We start from the raw sequence: 22,816 nt of genomic DNA, 5'->3' as shown, positions 1-22,816 counted from the left end.
TTTCCTCCTTCATTCTTGTACCCACGACCAAACCTATCCTTTATCCCCAAAGGAGTGTCCTCAGGTCCCTCCTGCCCGAGAGGACACAGAGGCTGGATCCACCTGCCGTGATGCAGTCCACTGGGGAGACGGTGGCTCAGACCGCATCGTCCAGCCTGGGTCTTGGTGGTGCATGTTTAGCTGCCTTCCCCAAACCTGCCAGCGGTGTTTCTCTCTGGAGCCACTGAAGGTTCCATATGGATGGACAAGGACAGGCCCTCACATGCTTCTAAACGTCCCCAAGTTTTCCCTGCTTCACCCTCATCACCCTGAACAGCCGGAGAGGTGACTTGGTGACGGTGGTTGTGTGGGGCTGCAGCCTGGGCAAGGCCAGGGCACTGGGAGGCTGCAGGTGTGTGAAAGCAGGTGGAAGGGTGCTAATGGACCCCCCCCTGGGAACAGCTTGAGGTCCCCCCTCCCCCTCCCCAGGTATTAGGGGGAAGGGGAGCGCCCCCCGAAGCGCCCTCCCCACTCGGCCTTTGAAATGCAGGAGCCGGCGGAGCCGGGATGAAAGACCGCCCGCGGGGCTACGCCTTTACTGCCTTTGTCTGGCGGGAGGGCGGCCGCCGCGGGGCGCGGGCCTAATCCCCAGGATGGGGCCTCGGGGGCGGGAGGGGGGGCGTCGGGCGGGCGTCGGGCGGGAGGCATTCCCCGGCGGCCGCCCACCCTCCCACCGACCCGGGAGTCTTCCAGCCTTCGGGGGCCTCGCCGTCTAGCTTTGGGGTCGCGGGGCCCGTGTCCCCTCCCAGCCCCGTTCCAGGCTCGGGTGCCCCTGAGGGGCCCGCGGGGGTCCGATCCCACCTGCTGTGGGTGGGCGCACCTGCGCTCCGGCGGCCGGGAGCGGTCCGGCCGGCTCAGGCCGCGGCCTCCAGCGCGCTGCTCCCCCGCATCGCGCTCCGTGCCGCGCCTCGGCCGGAGGTGGCGCTCTGTGCGCCCGGCGGATCCCGGCGTGGGAGGCTCCGGCTCCGGGGGTTTCTCGCCAGCCGCGCCTAGCTCTCCTTTCCCTTCCGCCCCCTCGAGTTCCTGGCTCAGGCCGCAGCCCAGCCTTCCACGAGGGAGTGGGGATCAGATACGCCGCAGCCCCCTCCTCCGACCTGGGCGCTCTCCCATCTCGGGATGCTGGTGGAAGTGCCTCATTCAGACGCCCCAGGCATCGGATTCTGGGCGGGGGCGCGTGGCCGCCGCCAGGTGAGTGCCCCGGACGCGCCCCTGCAGCCGCCCCACCTCTCACCAGACACTCACTCCCCCTCCTTTTATGGAGACGGGGAGGCAGGGGCCCTGGATCCTCACGGTGGGAAGAGGCCCGAGCGCCGCGCCGGGGCGGGGGGCCGGAGGCGGGGGCCGGTTCGCGTTTGCCCTTTTTGGCGCAGGAGCTCTGGGCGCTGCCCGCGGCCGCCGCTGGGGCCCGAGGGAGGCGAGCCGGCGACGGCAGCGCTTCTGCGGCGGCCTCCTCCCCTCCCCGTCCGATGCCGCAGGATTGCAGCTGGCACTGGAGGGTGGGCAAGCTCGAGGGAGGGGCGCGCGGGGAGCCCCGCCGGGCGCGCGGAGCTCGGAGCCGGGCGCGGGGCTTTGAAGGGTTTTACTGGCTGCGTGAGCGCCGCTCGGTGCTTTCTGCGGCGGCGGCGGCGGCGCCCGGGCCCTGCCCGGCCCGTGCGGCCCCCGCGCGCTTCCGAGGTGCGGGTCCGGGGCCCGGAATCCGGGGGAGGCGAGGGGGAGGGGGCGGGGGAGGGGCGCGGCGGCGGCGGCGCTATAACCCCCTCCCCGCCGCCGGCCGGCTCCACACGCGCGCCCTGCGGAGCCCGCACAACTCCGGCGAGCCGGGCCTGCCCGTGCCTCCTCCTCCCCCTCCTCCTCCTCCTCCTCCTCCTCCTCCTCCTCCGCCACTCGGCGGCGGCGGCGGCTCCCTTCGGCCCCACGCTCCGGCCGGCGCGGCGAGGCCCCGGGCGGGCGGCGGCTGCCAGGCGGCGCGGCCGCGGGCGCTGCCCGGCTCGGGCCGGCGGAGGGCGGAGCGCGGCGCCAGAGCCGAGGGCACGCCGCGGAGGGGCGCACGCAGGCCGCCGGGCCGCGCCGTGCTGGGCCGCGCCGTACCCGGCCGGGCGGCGGCTGCGAGAGGAGGCCGAAGGCGAGCGCGGGGCCGGCGGTGGGCGCGCAGGGCCGTCCGCAGCCCCGCGGGGAGAGCGCGAGCCCGCGGCCGGGGCCCGGCCGGGCATCCAGACAGGTGATGGGTGGTGCGGCGGCGGCGGCGGCTGCAGCCTCGCTCCGGGGTCCCTCTCGGGGCTGATGCCCGCAAATATGCAGAATTACCGGCCGGGTCGCTCCTAAAGCCAGCGCCGGGGAGCGAGCGCGGCGGCGGCCAGCACCGAGAACGCACCAAGGAAGAGGCCCAGCCCCCGCCCTCCGCCCCTTCCGTCCCCACCCCCTACCCGGCGGCCCAGGAGGCTCCCGGCGCGGCGGGCGCGGCGAGCGCGCACTCCCTGCTCCTCCTCCTCGCTGGCGCTGCCTGCCTCTCCGCACTCGCTGCTCGCGCCGGGCGCGCTCCGCCGGCTCCCTGCTCTCCGCGCCACCCTCCTCCGGGCCGCGCTCCCTGAGGGATGGTACTGAATCTCGCCGCCACAGGAGCCCGGCTGGAGCGCCCGCCCCGCGGCCTCGCCTCCCCGCCGAGCCGCCAGCGCCTCGGGACGCGATGAGGACCTGGGCTTGCCTGCTACTCCTCGGCTGCGGATACCTCGCCCATGCCCTGGCCGAGGTGGGTGCCACCCCCGCGCCCCGTCCCCTCTCCGACTCCCCCGGCGCACGCCCCCTGCGGCCGCCGGCGGGCCGGGGCCCCTCGGGCTCCGGGGCTCTGCAGAGCGCATTTTGGTTTCTGCCGGGGCGGTCGGGTTCTTGCTTTTCCCCACTGGCTGTTCTTTCCTGCCATGCCGAAGTGTGTCTGGTGAGTTTCCAGCGTGTTGCGTCGCTGTGCCGCGGAGGCACGGAGTGGCGCGGGGTGGACGAGTGGGGAGAAAGTTCGGGGGGCGCGGGCTCTCCCCGGGGAGGGGCGCCCCGGACGCGGCGGACAATGCAGTGTCGGGGTGCGGGGAGCGCGGAAGGGGGTGTGTGTGACCTGGCGGAGCCCGGGAGGGGACGGGCGAGCGGCGGGTCCACAGGGGCGGCCGCGGCGGAAGCCCCCCGGCGGGCGGGGAGGCAGGGTGGGCGGCGCGGGGCCGCAGCCCCCTCGCCCGGGTCGCGGCCCCTGAGCCTGGCCGGGCCGCTGGGCCCCGCAGTCCCGCCCGCCCCGGGCCTGCTTACAGGTGGCTGAGCTAGGCGAGCCGGGGCCGGGCCGGGCCGGGCGCGCGCGTCCTCCCACCGCCGGGGCCCCCCTCCCCCCAGGGTAGGATCCCGAACCCCCAGGAGCCCGGCCGTGATGAATGACTTTCTGCAGCCCCCGCCGTGGGAACTTGGTGGAGACCCCTCCCCCGCACACCCCCACGGCGACCCCCGACTCCCGGGCACAGTCTGGAGGGAGTGGGGGTGGTCTGGGCAGGGACTGGGAGCTGCGGGAGGTGGAGATTTAACCCTCCCGCCGCCGGCTGGATGTGGGGCGTCCTGGGCGGCGCTAGGGCCGCGGCCGGGCCGGGTGGGGCGCGCGTGTGAACGGATGAGTGCGCGCGCGCGTGTTTTTGCGCCCGAGACCCCCGACCCGGCAGGTTCGGCCCGGGGTTCCGGGGTGTGAAAATGCAAGCCCCCGGCCACATGAGAGTGTGAAGGCTGCCGTGGCTTGGGGCGCCGATCCGTGACGCATTTCAACTTGATCTCTCTGGATGTCGATTTCACTATTAAATCAGAAACTCCTCGGGACCCTCGGGGCCCCTAGACCTCCTGTGACTGACACCCCGGGCGGAGGGGCCGCCGGCCGGGCTTTTGTGTGGAAATGTAAAGGTGGGAGGAGGGCTTGCTTTCTGAAAAGGCGGCCCTGGATGCGGGCCGAGAGTTGGGGGGTCGCACCCGGTCCGCACCCTGCCCTCCCCCGGCGTCTGACTCCAGGGCCCCCGGCAGGGGTCGGGCGCCCTGAGAGCTCGGAGGGCGCGGGCTGGGGGCGCCGGCGCTGTCGGGGGCGCTGTCGGGGGCACAGGGCGCGGGGGGGCCGGCCGGCGCGGACGCTGACCCTGTGGCTCTGCTTGCAGGAAGCCGAGATCCCCCGCGAGGTGATTGAGAGGCTGGCACACAGTCAGATCCACAGCATCCGGGACCTCCAGCGACTCCTGGAGATAGACTCCGTAGGTAAATCGCGCCCCTTCCCTCGGCGCGCGGGGCGGGGGTGCGGGGGGTGCGCCCCGGGCCGCCTCCCGCGCTCGGGCCGGGCCAGGCGCCGCGCAGGAGCGCACCGAAAGGTCAGAATCCAATCCCGGGCCATAAAAGCCCAGGCGGATGAGTCAGGAGTTTCTCTTCTAGTGCCCACTTTCTCTCCCGGTGGCGGCCGCGAGCTGCTCGCTCGCTGGGGGATTGTTTTTGCATTTAAGGAAAATGCTGCGCGAGTCACGGAAAGTTCAGCGGCGCTGAGGGCGCCGGCGCCTGGGCCAGGTGTGCGGGCCCGGGGCCTGCCCTGCGGGGCGGGAGGAGCCCTGGCCTTGCGCCCCGCGGGCAGGCGCACGGGAGGAGCCGCCCCCGGGGCTGGGGCGCTTTGTCATTGCGGCGCACGGCTGTCCTGTGCCTGCGGCCGCAGGGCCCTTGTGGTTGCAGGAGCCCGGGCCTTCACAGGCCAATAAAAGGCGCGTCTTCCACACATCTGGTGTCTGGGGATTATTTTGGGGCTCACCCTCAGGCCCTTGGAGTCTAGCCACTTTAGAGTTTATTTGTAAGAGTTGGAGTTTGCAAGCCCCTTGGTGTCGGTTGCACAGTTGGAGGGGACTGGTGCGCAGAGGTGGCCGGGGACCCAGGCTGGTGGCAGCGCCTACTGCGGTGTGGCCCGAAGGAAGCCTTTTCCTAGAGGGCAGAGATTTCTGGCCCACAGCTTTGTGGCCTCCTGCTCCGGAGTAGTATTTGGTGTGGGAACACCCGTGGGAGGGGTAGCTAGAGAAATACATGGTATCAGCGTCTGGTTAGGACCGGGCCCTAAGTGGGCTTGTCAGAGGGAGGTCCACGGTGGTAGAGGTCAGTTGGAACTTTTTACAGTAAAGATTTCGCTCTCCTTGCAGGCTACCCTCAAAGCGGGGGGGGGGGGGGGGGAATTAAGTAAAATCACATGGTCTAGTCATTTGGAAATTTGTACCTAATTACGGTGGTGGAGAGGCCTGAACTATTTTCATTTCATGCCAAGACCATTTGCTAGCAAGGCCGATGGTTTCTGTAGTTTCGTGACCCAGGAAATCCTTTGGCTGATCCTTATCAGGAAGGGGGTAGAGTTTCACTAGGAGATCAGAGTTGGGCCAGGGGGGATTTTGGTCTGGTTCCTTGATGTGTAACCCTGGGGAGAAGGATTTGGCTTTGGTTAGCTGAGGAAAACACTCGCCTACGTTCCGCTGGGCCCTGGAGGATCTGTAAAAGTGGGGAGGCCGCCTCCCTGAGAAGATTCAGAGCTATTTATTTATTTATTTATTTATTTATTTATTTATTTATTATTTATATTTATTTAGTGGCTTGCAGGAGCCTGGCCGGTGCTCGGCTGGGCCTCCCTGTGGGATGGCTTTGGGAAGCCACCGGGAAATGGGCCATTCACTTTCTGTTGGGACCATTCTTATTCTGGTCTCTGCAGCCCCGCCCCCCCTACCCCCTACCCCCCACCCATTAACACTTTGTGCATTGCAGCTTGGTGGGTTATGCTGATGGCATTCCTGACCTGGGGGCTTTTGGGCCTAGAGCCTCTTGGGGCGGTCCGAAGAAGCAGGATGCTGCAGCTAGTTCCCTGGCTGGTTTCAAATTGCCCCCTTATAAAAAGTCCTGGGTGCTTAGACTCATCCTGCCCCTCACCCTGCACCTTCTGTCACATGGTTTGGGGTCTGGGGCAGGACTCCTCATGCCTGTGAATCTGGGTGAGAACCGAGCGGGGCTTCTAGGGTCTTTTTTGTTAGGATGCCCCTTGTGACACACATCTTAAAGTGGGTCTCCATCCTGGTCTGGCCCCCTCTCACAGCCGTGGAAGCCAGGGCAGTGACCCAGGGCAGTGCATGGTCTCTGGCCTGAGCACCAGAGTTGCCACAGATGCTTCTAGAACTTGTACTGCGGTCTTTCCCCCAACACCTGTTCTCACCCAAAGCAAAGAGTTGAAACAGATCTTGACACCGTGGAAGGTTGTAAACAGCTGAGGGGTCAGTTATCTGAGGACTAAGCTGCTCTCCGGGCCCTGAACCCCCGTGAGCTCCTGTTGGAGGCCTGTCTGGGATCTGTGAGGAGGGAGCTGGGATGTCGTCCTAAATCCCTCTGTGGGCCACTCCAAGGGTGAACCAGTCCCTTCAGTTTGGTCTTTTGGTTGGAGAGCTAATCAGGCCCAGGAAGCCAAAGAGATCTTTTTCTTACAGGCCCTCTCCTCCTCCCCCATGGGGCCTTGTGATAGGACCCTGGAGGCCTCCCAGTGCAGCTGCATCCCCATTTCCCAGATGACACCTGGAGGCAGTAGGGTTCCTCCACCAGCGGCAGTGAGAGCTGCACTGAGCCTGAGGATTCTCAGCACGGAGCCTGGGGTTGCTGACTTTCCATGTGGGGCTTTGGGGTGGAGGGACCAGCGTGTGGTCTTTGAATTTTTGGGACTTGTGCATCCAGTGTGATTAGAAGCTGGCCATTCGGTGGCAAGGAGGCAGGGGAGCTTTGTTGTCCTAGCAGCCTGGCGACTGTGCAGTGGGGTCACTGAGCACCTGATACACATATGTCCCTGTCTTGGACCATTCATGCTCCAGCAGGACCGGGAGCCGGAGGACCTGTCCCCATCCTGAGCTGTCACTTGAACAAAAGGGGCACCCCCTCGATTAAGTGTCCTGAGGGTAGTTCTAGGATCTCGAGTGGCGGGGTCTGCCTCAGTCACTGCTGGATCATTTCTCAAACCGTATCTGTCAGAGGCCACTTGCCCACGGCGTGGACGGCGACCACCCATCTTGATCGGGGGCAGAAGAGGGCTTGTTTGCCTAGGAGCTCTTTCTCCTCCTCGAGAAAGCCGTCTGCCGGGTCGGATTTCAGCGCTGTCCACCCGCCGGGGCCTGTGGTCTTCTCTGCGGCCTGCTGGGGAGGCGAGGGCTGGTGTCCCCGCTCATCCTCCGCCTCCTGGGCCTAGTTCCTGATGTCGGTACGGTGGTGGCAGCTCCCACGGACGCGTAAGGACCGAGCCGGTGGTGAAGCGAGCCGCGTGACTTTAGCAAGGCGTGGAAGATGGTGGCCGGTGGGGAGTTCTCCCTGGACGCCGGGGGGACCAGCTGCTCTTGGGTTTGAGGGTGGCAAGATGGCTACCACCGGGACGTGACTCATAAATGTCACTTTTTCGTGAAAAAATGCTTCTTGTAACAGTTGGTTGATGGGAAATTCTTATTGCATGAATAGTTGTGTTCTGATCTTATTTTGGGTCTCAAAAAAATTAGTGGCAGTGGAACATTGAGTCATTTTAAGTGAGAAGTTGGGTTCTTCCCAGACTTTAGTTTTCTGAAAGAACACATCTTTTGCCATTTGTATCTTTTGCCTGGTTTTCGGTTTTCATTTTAAACGAGTGGAGGTTTGTGGATAGTCGCTGAGGCCCCGGTGGGTTGGGCACCCAGGAGGGGGCGTCTGGTCAGGACTGGTGGCCAGGACACCACTTGAGCTTCTTAGGGACGGGACAGCAGGACATGGTGGGGGGGTGGTCTGTGCAGCTGCTGGAGTCCCCGGCCGTTGGGGTGCGCTTCTCAGGACCCTGCTCATCTCGTGGGGAGCAGAAGGAGACCCCCCAGCTGGGTCTGGGGGCCGAGGCGGGGAGAACCAAGGGTGACCCCTTTTATCCAGGGGCAGGCAGTGTCATTGGGGCGGGTCGGTCCCAGTGGCAGGTGGCAGGACTGAGTGTGTCCCTCCCACCCCACCTCTCCCTTCTAGGAATCTGAGGGACCTGGGACTCCCCTAAGCTGCCCGGGGGCACCAGGGCGGGTGAGGCTGCTCCTATGTGTGCCAGGGGCTGTTGTAGGCCTGGAAGACTAGGGTACAGCTTTGATGTTAGCACTGGGACTGTTGGTGTGCGGCTGATGGGCAGCACACTCGCCTTCCTGCCAGTTGGCCCCTCTGCCAGGCACTGGGATTTCTGTCCCTTTACTTTCCCCACTTGCACTTGTGGCCTGGGTATGGATTAACTTCAAGAACAAGTGGGGTCCAGTTGTTGGCCTAGTCCGGCCTATTCCCCATGCCCCTCAAAGGTCAGGGTGCTCCAAAAAGATGGAGAGAGCCACATGCAGACACCAGAAAAGTCACAGCAGCAGCCTCTGCTGGTCCTTTGGTGCTGTCGGAGGGGCCCTGTCCCTGGGTAGTTTTGGGTCTTACTTACCTCCTCTAGCCGTCACCTGGGAAGATCCCCTGCCCCTTCCCCACAGGTCTGTAGCTTTGCTGCAAAGTGCAATGGGGTGGGGGGACACATTTGGGGGACCTCCGTGTAGGCTTCACAGAGGTTTTCAGCAGTTGGGAGTCTTTCATCCTCTGGATACATGGGAGTGGAGGGTCTCCCAGGGGACTCGCCTGTCTCTGGGAGGCAGGTGGGAGCACTGCTGGACAGGCCCCCGGGCATCACACGGATGGGAGCCAGCCGGTCACTATTTCTTCTTTCTATAGGGGCCGAGGATGCTTTGGAAGCAAGTCTGAGAGCCCACGGGGGCCATGCCACCAAGCATGCACCTGAGAAGCGGCCTGTGCCCATTCGGAGGAAAAGAAGCATTGGTGAGCTCTGGGCCTGCAGGGTGGGGAAGGGGACGGGGGCTAGGCCCTCTGGAGGGCTGAGGGACTCTCATCCACTGTGCCTCACCCCTTCGCTACTCCATAAAACAAAGACACAACGTGTGTAGGGGCCCAGCGACTTCAGCCCTGGCCGCCCGCCTTCTCTCCGGAGGCCTCCCTCCTCTGCCGGGGGCGTCTCCCTGCCCCGGCCCGTCTGCTGCTTGCTGAGCCTGGCCTGGGCCAAGAGATTCCAGGAGAGGAGAGCCATCATAAATTCCTTAAGTGCCCGGTCTTGTCGGGGCCTGTTCTGGAGGAGGCCTCGCTGGAAAACGTGGTCGTGTTTCGTTTCCAGTTTGTAATGTGGTGCACGGGCGTGCTGGCCAGCAGCTGCAGAGTGTGGGGGTCAGCCTGCTGCATGCACGGCCCCCCCGCAGATACCCCTGCCCACGGCCCCCACTGTAGTCAGGCTTGCCTCCTAGGTTCTGCTGGGCATGTGTTTGGGGGTTGTTTTCATCCTGCCCTCCAGCAGACTATCCTCATGTCTGTCTAGCTCCTGGAGGCTGCTAGGGGTCTCCTGGACTCTGGCTCTGCTCTGAGACCCATCTTGGCCTGCACTTTGTTGCCCTAGAAGCAGGGTTAGGGCGTGTGATCCACCGAGTCCCATGCCAACCGGGAAAGTCCTCCTGCTTTTCCTAACTACCTGGGTGTGACCCCCAAACACACACTGCTTTTCTGTGCTGTGTGACCGTGGGCAGTGACTGCCCCCTCTGAGCTTATCTTCCTCCCAGAAGGTAGATTCTGATGCTGCTTCAGTCGAGTGCAGTGCATGAAGGCCAGGGGCCCACCCAGAGGATGTTGATTGTAGGGCTGTAGGTTTCCTGTTCTCCAGACCAGTGTCAAGTGAGGGCACCACAGTAGGCCTGTCCTGTTCCACATGGGGAGCCCTGGACTATCTCCCTGGCTCCATACTCCGTCCCACCTGGCTAGGCTCCCCAGGCCCCTCCCAGCCAGTGGGCGCTGGGCTGGGAGCCGTGAACACAGCCCTCTCCTGCCCTGTGGTGGCCAGACCTCAAGCACCCAGCCTTCCTTACAGGGTCCCCCTTTCCAGGTGCTCCCAGGCCACTGGGGGGGGGGGTACCAGTACCTCGAGTCTCCTAGGGCTCTCGGGAGGTCTCCTGGGCCCTGTGACGGGACAGGCAGGAGAGAGGCTGGCACCCTCCCTGGCACTGGGGCAAAGGCTGGGCCCCGTTATCCTTTGATGACATTTCAGGCTTTTCTGTTTGTCTGCAGGGGCCAGGGCCCTGCCTCATGCTGGCCCCGGGGGTCATGCCCAGCCCTTTGTGGCCAGGAGCGGCTCCCTCCAGTTCTGGGCTTTGGGGTCCCACCTTGCCGCTGGAGGCATTGGCTTCTGTGGGTATCCCCAGAGCCTGCCCGGGCTACCTGAGCACATGTCTGGGTGGAGGGCCTAGTGTTGGTCAGCCCTCAGTGACACATGTCTAGCTGGGCCTGGAGGGCAGTGTGGTTAGTAAGGAGGCATGTGGGGAGCACAGTGTGCCTGCCAGGGTCCCCAGGTGCAGTTCTCATTGGGCAGTCGTGCCTCTGGCATCCACTGAGTTTTGGGGCTTTGGGTTGGACAGATTGGCCTATGCTGAGGAGCACAGATGAAGGTAGAGGCAGCTCCTCCTGGGAGGGTGGCCTCCTGGCTGCCGGGGTCCCCTCTGAATGACCTTTAGCAGGTTTGCAGCTGGTGGGCTGTGTCCTGCGTTCCCTGGTCCCCTGTCCATCTCACGATCCCCCTCCTTCCTGAGCCTGGCCTTGGAGCTGTGATGCCTGTTGCCCGCTTGCCTTTGAGGTCCCAGGCTCTGTTTCCCTGTTTCTACCCATTCTTCACCAGCTCTGGGAGCTCCCTAACCATCAGTGGAGGGACCCCTCCACTCCACCACATGTCTGCCTTGGTTACCATCCCTCCCCTCCACCTGCAGGTCATGTTAGGCTTCCCTGTGTCACATGGTCCTGTCACAGTGCTTGTCCCTAGGGCCTCCCTGCCCGGCCCTCACTGCTGCTCATCCTGGCCAGCCCACATACAGCCCTGTTGGGGTTGGGGTGTCTCTGCATGCAGAGGAAGCAGCAGCCACGTGGGGGCCCTTCAGGGCTTTGGGTCACAGGGTGGGCCTGGGTGCTGGCGGGACATGGGGCATGGCCTCTGCATTCACCGTGGCTCTTGTTCTGCAGAGGAGGCCATCCCCGCAGTCTGCAAGACCAGGACGGTCATTTATGAGATACCTCGGAGCCAGGTTGACCCTACGTCTGCCAACTTCCTGATCTGGCCCCCGTGCGTGGAGGTGAAGCGCTGTGCAGGCTGCTGTAACACCAGCAGCGTCAAGTGCCAGCCTTCCCGCATCCATCACCGCAGCGTCAAGGTGAGCCCACGGCCTTGCCCAGGGGCATCCTGCAGCCAATGTAGTGACAGCCTGTTGCTCCTATTCCCTGGCAGACACATACCCGGGCCCTGGGTACAGAGCAGGGTGGTGTTAGACCTGGGATGTGGGGCCAGCTGCTGGGGGTGCACGTCGAAGTCCCTTCCCCGCTCCACTGCACACAGCCTGCCCCGTGATGCAACAACATGGGAGGTCTTCAGAACACGGGCTGTGTGTGTGCTGCAGGGGGACCCCTCAGAGCCTCTCCCTGGAAGCACATGGGAAACAGGAAAGGGGAGCCGGCATGGGTGCAGGGCCTGCTCAGGGGCCTCTGCCCTTTGTCTGCAAGTCAGGGAGGGCCCTTCACTCTGCTAGGGTGTGTGTGTCCTTGAAGTCCTCCAGCACGGTCTTCCTGGGGGTTCCTCGGTCCCTGGGGCTGGGGCTGCAAAGCCAGCCCCTCCCCTCATTCTGGGAAGCTGGGCTCCACTTGGAGACCCTTGGGATTAGTGCTGGGTTGGCTGTAGTCCCTGGGAGCCAGCACATGGCTGGGCACTTGCCCCAAAGCACTCCTGGGGCAGGGTGTTGGCCGAGGTAGGGGTATAGGAAGGTAAGGTTCAGATGACATGTTTGGGGACTCCTTGTTCTCCCCACCTTAGTCCTGGGGGGCAATCTGCCTCTGGGTCACTCTGGGCTGCCACATTGGGGTCTGGGTTTTTGTCTCAGTGGCTGGAGGAGTTCCTAGGGTATGGGTCTGCTCCCCTCTGGCCTCACTTGGCCCATCTGTGAAATGGATGTCTAGGCCTGTGCTGGTCCCAAGCTGACCCCTGTTTGAAGGGGAACTCTTCCTGTTTCCAAAAGGATAGGGCAGGAGGGAGATGTCCAGAGCATCTTGGCTTCTCTGACATGTGGTTGGGCAGGAGCGTCCTGGGGCTGCCCTCCCTGGAAGCTGGCTCTGGGCAGCTTACAGTCCTACATATCCCTGGGCCGTGGATTTAGACAGCAGGGCACTGATCTCGTGGAGATGGCCATGGCCTGCCTACTCAGCTGAGATTCCACTGGCAGGTGTGTCCATTCTTCCCAGAAGGAAGGTTCTGGGGGTGCACCAGAAGCCCTTCCTCGACTGGAGATTATTTCAGATCCCGAGTGCCTTCTGCTGTCCAGGCTCCTGGCCCTGGAGTGAAGTGCAGGGGAGGTTATCCTAGTTAAGGACCGTGTAGCTGGCTGGGACACAGTCGGTCACGTGAGAAGTCATGTTAGACCCGTAACCCGGCTCCACCTGACCTCTGGGGACTTGGTCCTCGAGCACTTGGGGCATTGAGTAAGCAGATTCCACGGCTTGCTGCCCTGTGATCTCCACGGTGGACACTGCCCTGACGCCAAGGATCCCAGTGCTCTGCTGCACTTGCCCGGGGCGCTGGCTCTTGCCTTGGCAGGCGCGGGCCTCCTGACTTCATGCTGCTGGGGTCCCTCACCTCGCGCTGGTTCCAGCTCCGCACGCTTTGTTAAAGAGGGACATGGAGACCCAAGGGGACAGGGCTGTGCCTTCCGTGCCAAGACTTCTCTGCTGCCTGCTGCGGGACCCTGGCCGGCTCTGCTTCCCTTGGGTCTCCATGTCCTCGCTTACGGTATGTTGTGAGGGGGTCTCGAGAACCCCAAGAATCCAGACCCCTGAGATCTTTCCTTCTTGGGCGTGGGGGTGGTGACGCTCTGGGTGACAGTCCCACACTTGGGCGCTGCACATAGGGCTGTCCCGGGAGTGTCCAGTTGGAGATACAGTGGTGCCGGAATGAAGTGGGCCTCTGCCTCCCATGGGGAAGGACTGGGGAGTGTCCGGTCCTGGGGTTGCCCACGATCCTCTCTTCCTGGCCCACCCTGAGTGGGTGAGCGGGGCTCCAGCACAGGCGGTGGGGTTGGGACCAGGCCCTGTCCTAGGAGGGGCCCATGTCTGTCTTGGGCACAGGCCCAAAGGGCTCAGCAGATGGTGGCATGAGGCCAGGGCTCCCCCCACAGGCCTTCGTCTGCTCAGACGGGGTCATGGTCCACCCCAGGGGACAGAGGGGCTTTAGTCCTGCAGCTGGAACCCAGTGGCCTGCTTCCATGTCCGGCGCCCTGCTCTTCTCAGACCCTTCCTCCTTTTCCCTGCCCACCCATCAGAGGGTTGGCAGGAAAACATCCGGCCCCAGACACTGGGGGTTTTGGCCGAGAAGGGACAAAAGGTCAGTGGGAACAGGAGGTCCATTGTGGAGGCCAGCCTGGCCCCCACGCCTGCCCAGGAAGCTGTCCCTGCTCCACTGGGGCTGAGGCTGAGTAGGGTGATGGGCCTTGCGGAGTCCTGGGCTGGGTGTCTGAGGGGTGCTGGCGGCCCTGTGGCTGGGCAGGTGCGCGGTCTCGCCCAGGGTGGACACCTGCCCAGTGTTGTGGTTTATGGCCCTTTGGTCACAGAGAAGTTGAGGTAAGGCTAGGAGTGGCCACCCCACTGAGGCCCAGATGGTGAATTGTCCAGTGTGCTCAGCTGAAGGCTGCCCAGTAGCTCCTGGGCCCCAAGTGTCAGGACTTGCTGGGATTGATGGCTGGCTTCCCACAGTGCCCACTAGGGAGGGGGCGCCAAAGCTTCTTGTGCCCCCAGCTCTATGATGGTCTCAGTGTGGGGCCTTCACTCTTGGAGGTTGGGCCCTCATTTGTCTTGTGGGACCTGCCTGCTGGCTGGCTGGGGCTCCTATACCCCTGGTGGTCCCTCTGGGGTTGCCAGGGCATGGCTGCCATCAGACCTCGGGGCACGTGGACCTGTGGTCCGGGCTGGGGCAACGGCTCCGTATCAGCTTGCCATGCTCAGCATTTGCGGTCTGCTTTTAGGGGTCCAAGTGTGCTCGCTGACTGGTGTCCTGGACGAATGAGCCTTACCCTGGTAAGGGCTGACCCTGTCTCCTAGACCCAAGGCTCGAGGGCTAGGAGAACGAGTGGTATAGGCTGCGGGGCCCACAACTGGTTGTGTCGCGCTGGATGGGGTCGCTGTGGGGTAAACCTCAGCCTTACTGCATGGCGCTGAAAGTTGGGGGCTCCCGTTTTCTTGAGGGCATCACGTGGGTTCACAGCTGATGGGGTAGCCAATTATCTTGGCCTGGCCCCCAGGTCTCCAGAAGCTGCGACCCAGCTCCACGGCCATGACCAGAGTGGCCGGCTATGGCTTCTAGAAGGTGGGTCTGGGTGTGTTTGCACTCCGATGTAAGTGTGAGATCTAGTCCAGGAGGCTTGGGGAGAAATCTGTGGCCTGGCGGTGGGGGCCTCATGTGAAATGGCTCTGAGCCCCTCCCCACAGTGGGTGGAGATGCCCTGGATGTGGCCCCTGGGGCACTCACTGCCCGTCTGGTACTGTGCTGGTGATTATCTAACTGGACCAGAGAGAAGGGTTCCCCACGCAGCCGCCTGTCGAGCCGTGTGGAGGTCTGGTGCTGTGACTCTGGGGCTCCGCTTCAGTTCCGAGTGGATCTAGTGGACTCGGAGGGACTCCAGGATTTTCGTGCTGGATCAGCAGGGACCAGAGCCCTCACGCCCAGCAGGACAGATTTCCCGGACTTAGGAAGTCCCCCGGTTAAGGCATGAACTCTGAGCCTCTGCTGTTTCCAAGCACACGGCTCCTTCCAGCAAAAGAAGCCCTGTCTGAACTGCCTCATTTTCCTGTCTGTAAAACGGGCCATAATTGTGCCCTCACGGGGTAGCTGTGAGCGTCGCAGTGACCAGCACCTGGGGTTCAGTAAATGCAGGTGTTTATCACAGATGCTGCTCTGCCCTTGACTCTGGAGTGGTCAGGCCATGACCTGGGGATGTGGCGCCCCCCAGCAGGGCATCGCTCTCCGTGGCCCCGTGGAGGACACTGGGAGGAGCAGGAGCTCAGGTCCTCTTTGCTTGGGGTCCCTGGAATGGAAGGGGTGACGGCATTGCTGGACTGCATGCCCTGGGAGCGTGCAGGTGGGGTGGTTCCTGCCAGGCAGACTCGAGGTGGGAAGTGGAAGGTCCTCTTTACAAGGTGCAGCTCCCACACACGGGACACGAAGGGAGAGGGGAGGGAGGAGCCTGGGGACCCCGTTTGGGGCCGTGGCCATGGGAAGGGTCCAAAGGACGTAAACATCTTGTTCTGGGGACTTGGCTAGAGCAGAGGCTGCTCTGAGAAGTTAATATTCACAGTGTGTTCTTGGGGGAAAAAATGCAGCTATTTCCTGGCCAGAGGTGGCGGAATGGCCTGGAATCCTCACATACCCCGAAGCAGGTGCAATCATAAATCGCTGTTTGTTTTTCTTTGATAAAAACGGCCCGTCTGAGGAGAAAGTGGGTTCCCAGACTGGAGTGGCTGGTGTTGGGAGTGCTTGGCCAAGGGGACTGTTTTGGGGAGGCGGTTCTGGAGCGTCTACCTTCTCCATCGAGGCTAGTCTGGTAGGGTGGAGACCAGCCTGCCCCCCTGCGCCCAGCCTGGGTCCTAGTACCTGCCCCCCTAGAGGAAGTGGGTGAAATACTTGCTGAGCAGAGTCTGCGCCCCCAGAAACCCCCCTTCCATGTCCCCAGCAGAGTCCAGGGATGGAGGGCAGCTGTGCATGAGGGTGGGAGTGTGTAGTGCTCAGAGCTGGGGTGGCAGGCATGGGGCTGCCTCTGACCTACCTGCATGGGCCCTAGGGCTGCTCAGGGACGGGGCTGAGGCCCACGCGGAGGGCTGGCATGGTGGCCAGGCTCAGGCCCCGGTCCTTTGCCCTCTTGGGAGGCCCACTGAGGTGCTGAGATGCATCCGTCCCAGTGTCCTCAAGGGGAGGTTCACTCTGGGCCTGGGGGCTGGCTTTGCAAAGGCAAAAATGTGCTGATACCAGGGCTTGGTTGCTTGGGAACGTGGCTCAGTGGCAAGCCCCAGCTGTTCCCATACATGTGAAGCCCTGGGGGCCACGGTTCTCGTTCCTATTTTATAGATAGGAAAGTGGAGGCTCTCTGCCCCTGTGTCTGCCACATCCCAAGAGTCTGTCTGTGTGTTTCTCTCTCATTCCTGTGTGGTCCCAGCCTCCCAGAGTGGCAGGTGCCTTGTGGAGCAGACCCTGCTCTGCGGCTGGGGCACTCATGCCTGAGCTTCCCTCCTCTGCCTCTTCTCTAACTTAGGAAACCCCCCAGACCTGGTCCTAAACCTGGCCTGGCTCCCACCCCACCTCTGAGCTCACACCTGGCCGTCCACATTCACACCCGAGGCTGCATTCCTCTTCCCACGGCCGCTGGGCACCCGGCACCCTTTGCACTGCGGGTTAACCATTAATGCAACCCAGTGGCCACTGACAGGTCTGGACAAGCCTTAGGGCCAGTTCACCTGTGGGGTGGGCCATCCCTCTTGCCCCGGGGGCCTCTGGCCTCTGGACTCCAGGCCTCTGTACAGGAGCACCTCTCCGCCCAACTTTCCCCTCTCCCTACTGTCCCCAGGCTGAGGGCTTTTGCTCTGCATCTGGGATCCCCTCACCTCTGCCAATGGCCTGATGCCTCCACATGCTTGGGGCGTAACCCAGGTGGGCCCTGCTCCCCTTCTGACTCAGTCTCCCCAGGTAAACAGGGTATGGATATCTCTGACAGCCGTTCCCAGGACCTAGGACTGCAGCCCCAGTGTTGGTATAGGTGGAGCATCTGCCATGTGCCCGGGTCTGTGGGATCCAGGGCTCATGGGAAGATGCTGGACCTGTCCCCACCAGGGACTGAGCTCTTGGGAGGGGAGCCCACTGGGGCTGCAGAGACGGGCTGGGAGGTTGCTCCTCTGATGTTACATGTTTCCTTCATGAATTAGGATGAAGTGAGGCCACCTTGACCACGCTCACTGTGTGTGTGGGCTGTCCTCTGGTACCAGCTGTGTCACAATGTGGGTGTGCATGGAGCTGCACGCTTGGGACAGCACATGTGTGTATGTGTGGAGGGTGGTGCTGTGTTCCCATGATAGGGCATGTGCATGCACTGCTTGTGTGTGTATGTCGTTTCCAGGACAGGGTGTGTGCGTCTGTGTGTGTGTCTATCATTTCCAGGATAGGGTGTGTATCCATGTGTATAGTTTCCAGAATAGGGTGTGTGTGTGTCTGTATGTGTGTGCATGTGTGTGTCATTTCCAGGACAGGCATGTGTGCATCTGTATGTGTGTGCGCATGTGAGCATGTGTGGAGAGGGTGGAGTGGTGTTTCCACGACAGATTGAGCCAGTTTCCCTAGGCTTGACCTTGGGGTCTGTAGGGACTTGATTTCTAGGCTGCCTGGGCTGGTGCCCCACAGGCTGGACCCAGCCATTTGCCCCCAGCAGAGGCAGGGCTGCTACACTGCTGTTGTGTACCTAGATAATTTGGGCTGATAAGGGTGAGAGTGGATGGAGGGGGCCCAGCTGGAGGAGGCATTGGTTCCGTTCTGACCCTCCCCAGTCCTGGCCTCCTGGGACCGGACTGTGAGGCCTATAGGGTCCTCATCTGCAGTTCCTAGCAGACCAGGATCCATGTTCTGACCCAGACAGCCTTCTTGTGGGCTCTCGGGGCTGTGCTCAACAGGATGGGTGGGTGGGTGGGTGGGCGGGCAGGCAGGAGGGAGGGTACACCAGGGCCACGACCCACAAACCACGCTCAGCACCCCTTCCCTCGCTGTGGGTATTTTCCCCCTTTAATAATCAAGTATGCGTTTGGAGGTTTTCCGTTGCCCCAGATGTCCCCTGAGACCTGGACACGGACATCTTCCTTCCTTCCCCGGCCCGCTCAGAGCTCTTCGCTCAAGGTGGGTCCTGCAGACCTCCTCCCGCCTGCACGAGCGAGCCTTCGGGTGTTGATTAAAATAGACCAAACCACAAATGCCCGAAGGTGCCTTTTTCACCTGGCAGTCCTCTGCCTTTCCGCTGGGAGGAGGTCAGAGGTTGGAGGTCAGAGGTCAGCCTGCCCACGTCGCCCTCCTGGCTCGGGTGGGGCCGAGCACCCCAGCACGTACCCCGCTCCTGGTGACTCGTGCGAGGTGTGGCCGAGGTGTTCACCGCAGGGCCTGTTGTCTCGGGCAGGTGGCCAAGGTGGAGTACATCAGGAAGAAGCCAAAGTTAAAAGAAGTGCAGGTGCGGCTGGAGGAGCATCTGGAATGCACATGCACGACCAGCGGCCTGAACCCAGATCACCGGGAGGAGGAGACGGGTAAGAGCGGCCCTGGACCTCGTCCTCTTGTCATTGGAAGGGGTTCTCAGAGCCTGCCCTCCACGCAGAGGCGAGGCTCGGCGGGCAGGAGCGTCTGGTGCCGCTGCGAATCCGGCACAGGGCCCCCGGGGTGGGGGCTAGTGCGGGTCGAGGCACCTGCAGGTGTCAGCTGGAGCGACTAGGGGTGGCCACTCCGAGGGCCCACCCTGGTCGGGGTGTCGGAGTGACCAGGAGCCCATGGCCCAGGGAGGCCCGACCCCGTCCCAGGCAGACTTTGCCCCGAGGCAGCGTGGTAGAGGTGCTGTGACCCGCTGCAACGGGCCGGCTCAAGGGCACCAGGAAGTGTCTCTGTGCCAAAGCTAATCGAGTTTTCTTCCAGAAAGACAAACACCTCAGCTATTTATTGCCTCAGGTCCGCAGCCCTAACCCTTAGGCCCGCTCACCCTCCCTGCCCTTCTGTTAACAGGAAGGCGTAGGGAGTCAGGTAAAAAACGGAAAAGAAAAAGGTTAAAACCCACCTAACGCGGCCGACCAGGTAGGAGCTGACTGCGAACGTGCCGCGGTCCTGCGGGTGGGAGGTGCACCGACTGATCACGTGGCCAATCCCTCCCGTGGCCGGCTCGCGGCTCGCGCCCTGATTCATCGGCCCTGATCGGCCTGCAAGCTTCCGGTGTCTGGCTGGGCTGTGGGTCTGCTCGCTCGTGTCCCCGGCTCCCCCTTCTGCTCCGGAGTCCCCGCTCTGGCTTGGGTCTCTTGCATCGATGGGGGAGGCCCTGGTATCCCGTGAGTGCAGTGATTCAGCTTCCTGAACAGCAGTGGGGTAGCTCTGATGTGCGTTACCTGGGATCACCTTGGGCAGGTTCCCTGTCCCATTGGACAGATGAAAGACTGAGGCTCACGGGGATGATGGGTAATGGCATGTGAAGACCGAGCAGGTCATGTCTGACAGCATTTTATGAACATGCAGGGCTGTTGGCTACTGTGTTGGAAACTGTTTGGTTGCTGGTGACACACCGGAATCAATGAGGGCTGAAGCGAGGTAGATAGATGTTCAGGAGCAGGTTTGGCATCCTCCAGGTATCATCAGGGACCCTCTCCAACGTGAGGGACTGGTGCTATCTATCCGCAGATCTGCTTCATGGCACAGTGTGGCTGCTGAAGCTCCACAAATCACGTGTACACTCTAGGTTGGAAGAGGGCCAAAAGAACCCTCTTAGAATAGAAAAGTCCCACCTGGTGACTTCTCTGATACCCTGGCCATCCTTTGGTGGCAAGAGGACTTGGGCAGTGTAGTCTTGTAGGGAATGGGATTTGGGCAACCTCAGTCCTCAACCTCAGCAGTCCTGTCTGCTCTGGAAAGCCTGGTCCTTGCCTCTGGCTGTGTGTGAGCCCATGGCGTCCCAGACAGGTGGTTGTGGGAGAAGTTCTTGGAGATGGTGTCTCAGAGCCCAGGTGCCGGTGGAGCGACTGCAGGAAGCTCCCAGTTCAGGAGCCGGGGAGGAGGGTCTGCGTGGGTGGGCTCCTGAAGCAGCCCCACAATGACTTCTTGCCCAGGGTGTAGTTTTCCCCCAGGGTGTAGCTTGGGGGGTGGTTTTTGTGTCATCTTGTGCATCCACTGTGCCCACCAATGATTGGGCTCTGGCCTCCACAGGCCAGCCGATGACAGAGACCCCAAATGAGAACTGAGCAGCGTCCCTGCCACCCCAGGCCCTGCTGGCTTGTGGGTGGTACAGGTGCTGGGATAAGCAGTGACCCAGTAACCTGGATGGGGAAGAGCTGCTCTTAGCTCAGAGCTCAGGATAGATCTGCCTGCTTACCAAGACCCTCAAGGTTGTCCCATGGCCCAGGGATGGTTGCCAGAGCTCCAGAAATTACATCAAGTCCTCTGCTGGGGCGGGGGTGTTAAAAGAATGTGGGGAAAAGGGCAAAGAAAGAACCATGCTGGGCCTCAGTTTCCCTCATCTGTACAACTGGAGAATGGGGCTTGCTCTAAGGAACATTCTGTGGGATTCTAAGAACCTAGTCTCCGTTCTGCGCAGGTTGTTACAGAAAGCTCAGGATGTACTGAGGCATATTTGATTTGAAAAACGCTACAACAAATCTGAGACGTGTCACGCTGCGTGTGAGTGTGTACCCTGATGGGGTGAAGCGTGTCATCGTGGCTGCCGTCCATGTGGCAGCGTGTGTGCCGGCCCGCCTCAGTGTCTGTCTCTCCGCTCTCCCCGCAGATGTGAGGTGAGGACAAGCCAGCAGCCCTTCTCCGGGACACGGATGTACATGGCGTGTTACATTCCTGAACCTACTACGTACGGTGCTCATTGCCAGCGTGCGATCTTTGTTCTCCTCCGTGAAAAACTGTCTCCATGCGCACTCGGGAGAACAAAGAGACAGTATACATTTGTTTAATGTGACATCAAAGCAAGTATTGTAGCACTCGGTGAAACAATAAGAAGCTTCCTTGTCAAAAAGAGGGAGAGAGAGAGAGAGCGAGAGAACGAGAGAGCGTGAGCAAACAGAACCACAAAACATGACAAACAAAACTGACTCACAAAAATATCTACACAGTTGTCGGGATGGAGGACACCCCTGTGGGATGGAAGCGACGTGCCTCGGCGGACCGGATTTCTGTCCAGGTTCACAGGTGCTTCAGCCAGGGACACAGAACCTGCTTTCTGGAGGACTCCGGGCGGGTGCCGAGGGCCCTGCGGGGCACGTGGGAGCCAGGGATGTCTCAGAACCGCCACGGGACTTAGAAACACATCTCCTTGCTGTAGTGTTTGAGTCTATACAGAAACCTTCCCGAGAGCCTTAAGTGGAATTTTTTTTTTTACACCATAAAGTGATTATTAAGCTTTCCTTTTTACTCTTTGGCTAGCTTTTTTTTTTTTTTTTTTTTTAATTATCTCTTGGATGACATTTACACCGATAACACCAGGCTGCTGTAAGTCAGGACAGTGGGACCGTATTTCCCCTCGCAGGATGCAAACAAATGAGATGTATTAAAATAAACATGGTATATCCACCTATGCATCACTTCCTAAATGTTTCTGGCTTTACGTGTTTCTCCCCTGCCCCATTTTGTCTTACTTTTTAATTTAAGCCATTTTGAGAGAGAGAACTATGCGTGAACCAATCGAGTCCGTCCCGGGCCTGCCGCTCCCACTCCTCGCCGCAGCGAGGTGCCCCTGGGCCACTGTTTGGACAGAATCTAAATTCTTTATTTTTGGTAAGATGTTACGCTTTACATGTATTCAACAGAAATGTGTGTGTGTGTTGTGTTTTTGTTTTTGTTTTGTAAAGGTGAAGTTTGTATTTTTATCTAATATTACCAGTTTTGTATACCTGAGAGCCTGCTATGTTTTTTTCTTTGAACCAAAAGGAAAAAGAAAAACCCACCAAACAAAACCCATACACGTGAAAAGTGCTTTGTGGTCACATTTTTCTAGTTGCGTAACCGAGTCTAGACCCTGTGTCCGGCCACAGGGCCCGTCGCTTGGAGGTGGCCCGCTGCAACCCTGCCACGAGAGCCTGCGCGCCGAGGCCTGCCCTTGGGATCCTGGAACCTGAAGGGAGTGGGCCATCGAAGCCCTCCTGCCAGGGCGTCTGGCCTCTTGGAGACGAGGCCACGTGCCCATCCGGAGCAGCCAAGCAGACGATGGCCTTCATCCCAAAGGGAGTGGACTTCAGTGTCTGTGGGGCCGAGCCAGTGAAGGCAGGCAGCTCTGTCGCCCGTCGCCCACTCTTCCCTGCTCCAGATGGAGGGGCCATGTGACCGTCAAGATCCTTTGGCTGCCTGTGGGGTCCCCGGAGCGAGGGCAGGGGTCTCTGGTGTTCGCGTGTTCGTGGGAGAGTTTTTATAAAGGCATTCCTTCAGCAGCACATCTTCACGGTGTGGTTTTTGGTCCGTGGGACGCGCAAAGGGAGGCGGGGGGCAGGGGCTCCAGGGGATGGGTGCAAGGTGTGTGCAGGTGGGTGCCGGTGGCCGCGTCCCCTGCCTCGCGCCCAGCTGTGTGCAGGGGCCTGTGGAGGCTCCGTCCTCGTCTCCATCTGGGCATCTCGCGGCCGCGCTGCTCACAACGCTGGGCCGTGGAGACGTCTGGTGGTGGATGGACAGCGTGTGATTTATGTATTTATGTTTCCCTGGGATGCTGAGAGTACCGCCCAGGTCTTTGCCCAAAGCCGGAGCTAGTCTGTCCCTTAGAGCACTGGAGCAGGAGGCTGAGCGCTTCTGGGGAGGCGGCGTTGCCAGAAGAGGCCCCCGAGCCTGGCTGGGGCTGGTGGTGGCTGCGGGGGGGCGGTGGGGGGACGCTCGTGCCTGCTGCCCTAGCGGGGCCTGAGCTGGGCGGAGCCG

General features: G+C 61.7%; 1 protein-coding gene across 3 annotated transcripts; it reads left to right on the top strand.

The window, feature by feature from the left end:
* Positions 1-1,017: 1,017 nt before the first annotated feature.
* On the top strand, positions 1,018-22,341 carry PDGFA (platelet derived growth factor subunit A). Of its 3 annotated transcripts, none has more exons than XM_055340745.1 (8): positions 1,018-1,227; positions 2,656-2,785; positions 4,203-4,299; positions 8,788-8,892; positions 11,122-11,309; positions 18,339-18,465; positions 18,932-19,000; positions 20,694-22,341. In XM_055340745.1, exons 2-7 carry the CDS (start codon positions 2,723-2,725, stop codon positions 18,985-18,987), a joined length of 636 nt encoding a protein of 211 aa, XP_055196720.1. In that variant the 5' UTR covers positions 1,018-1,227; positions 2,656-2,722; the 3' UTR covers positions 18,988-19,000; positions 20,694-22,341. The 3 variants fall into 3 exon arrangements, with proteins under 3 accessions (XP_055196720.1, XP_055196718.1, XP_055196719.1); XM_055340743.1 differs by lacking the exon at positions 1,018-1,227 and adding an exon at positions 1,397-1,535; XM_055340744.1 differs by lacking the exon at positions 1,018-1,227 and adding an exon at positions 2,086-2,257.
* The last annotated feature ends 475 nt before the right edge of the window (positions 22,342-22,816 follow it).

Source organism: Nyctereutes procyonoides, unplaced genomic scaffold, assembly GCF_905146905.1.
Source record: "Nyctereutes procyonoides isolate TBG_1078 unplaced genomic scaffold, NYPRO_anot_genome, whole genome shotgun sequence".
In the NCBI taxonomy this organism is placed as follows: domain Eukaryota; kingdom Metazoa; phylum Chordata; class Mammalia; order Carnivora; family Canidae; genus Nyctereutes; species Nyctereutes procyonoides.
This window is presented reverse-complemented; position numbering and strand designations above follow the sequence as displayed.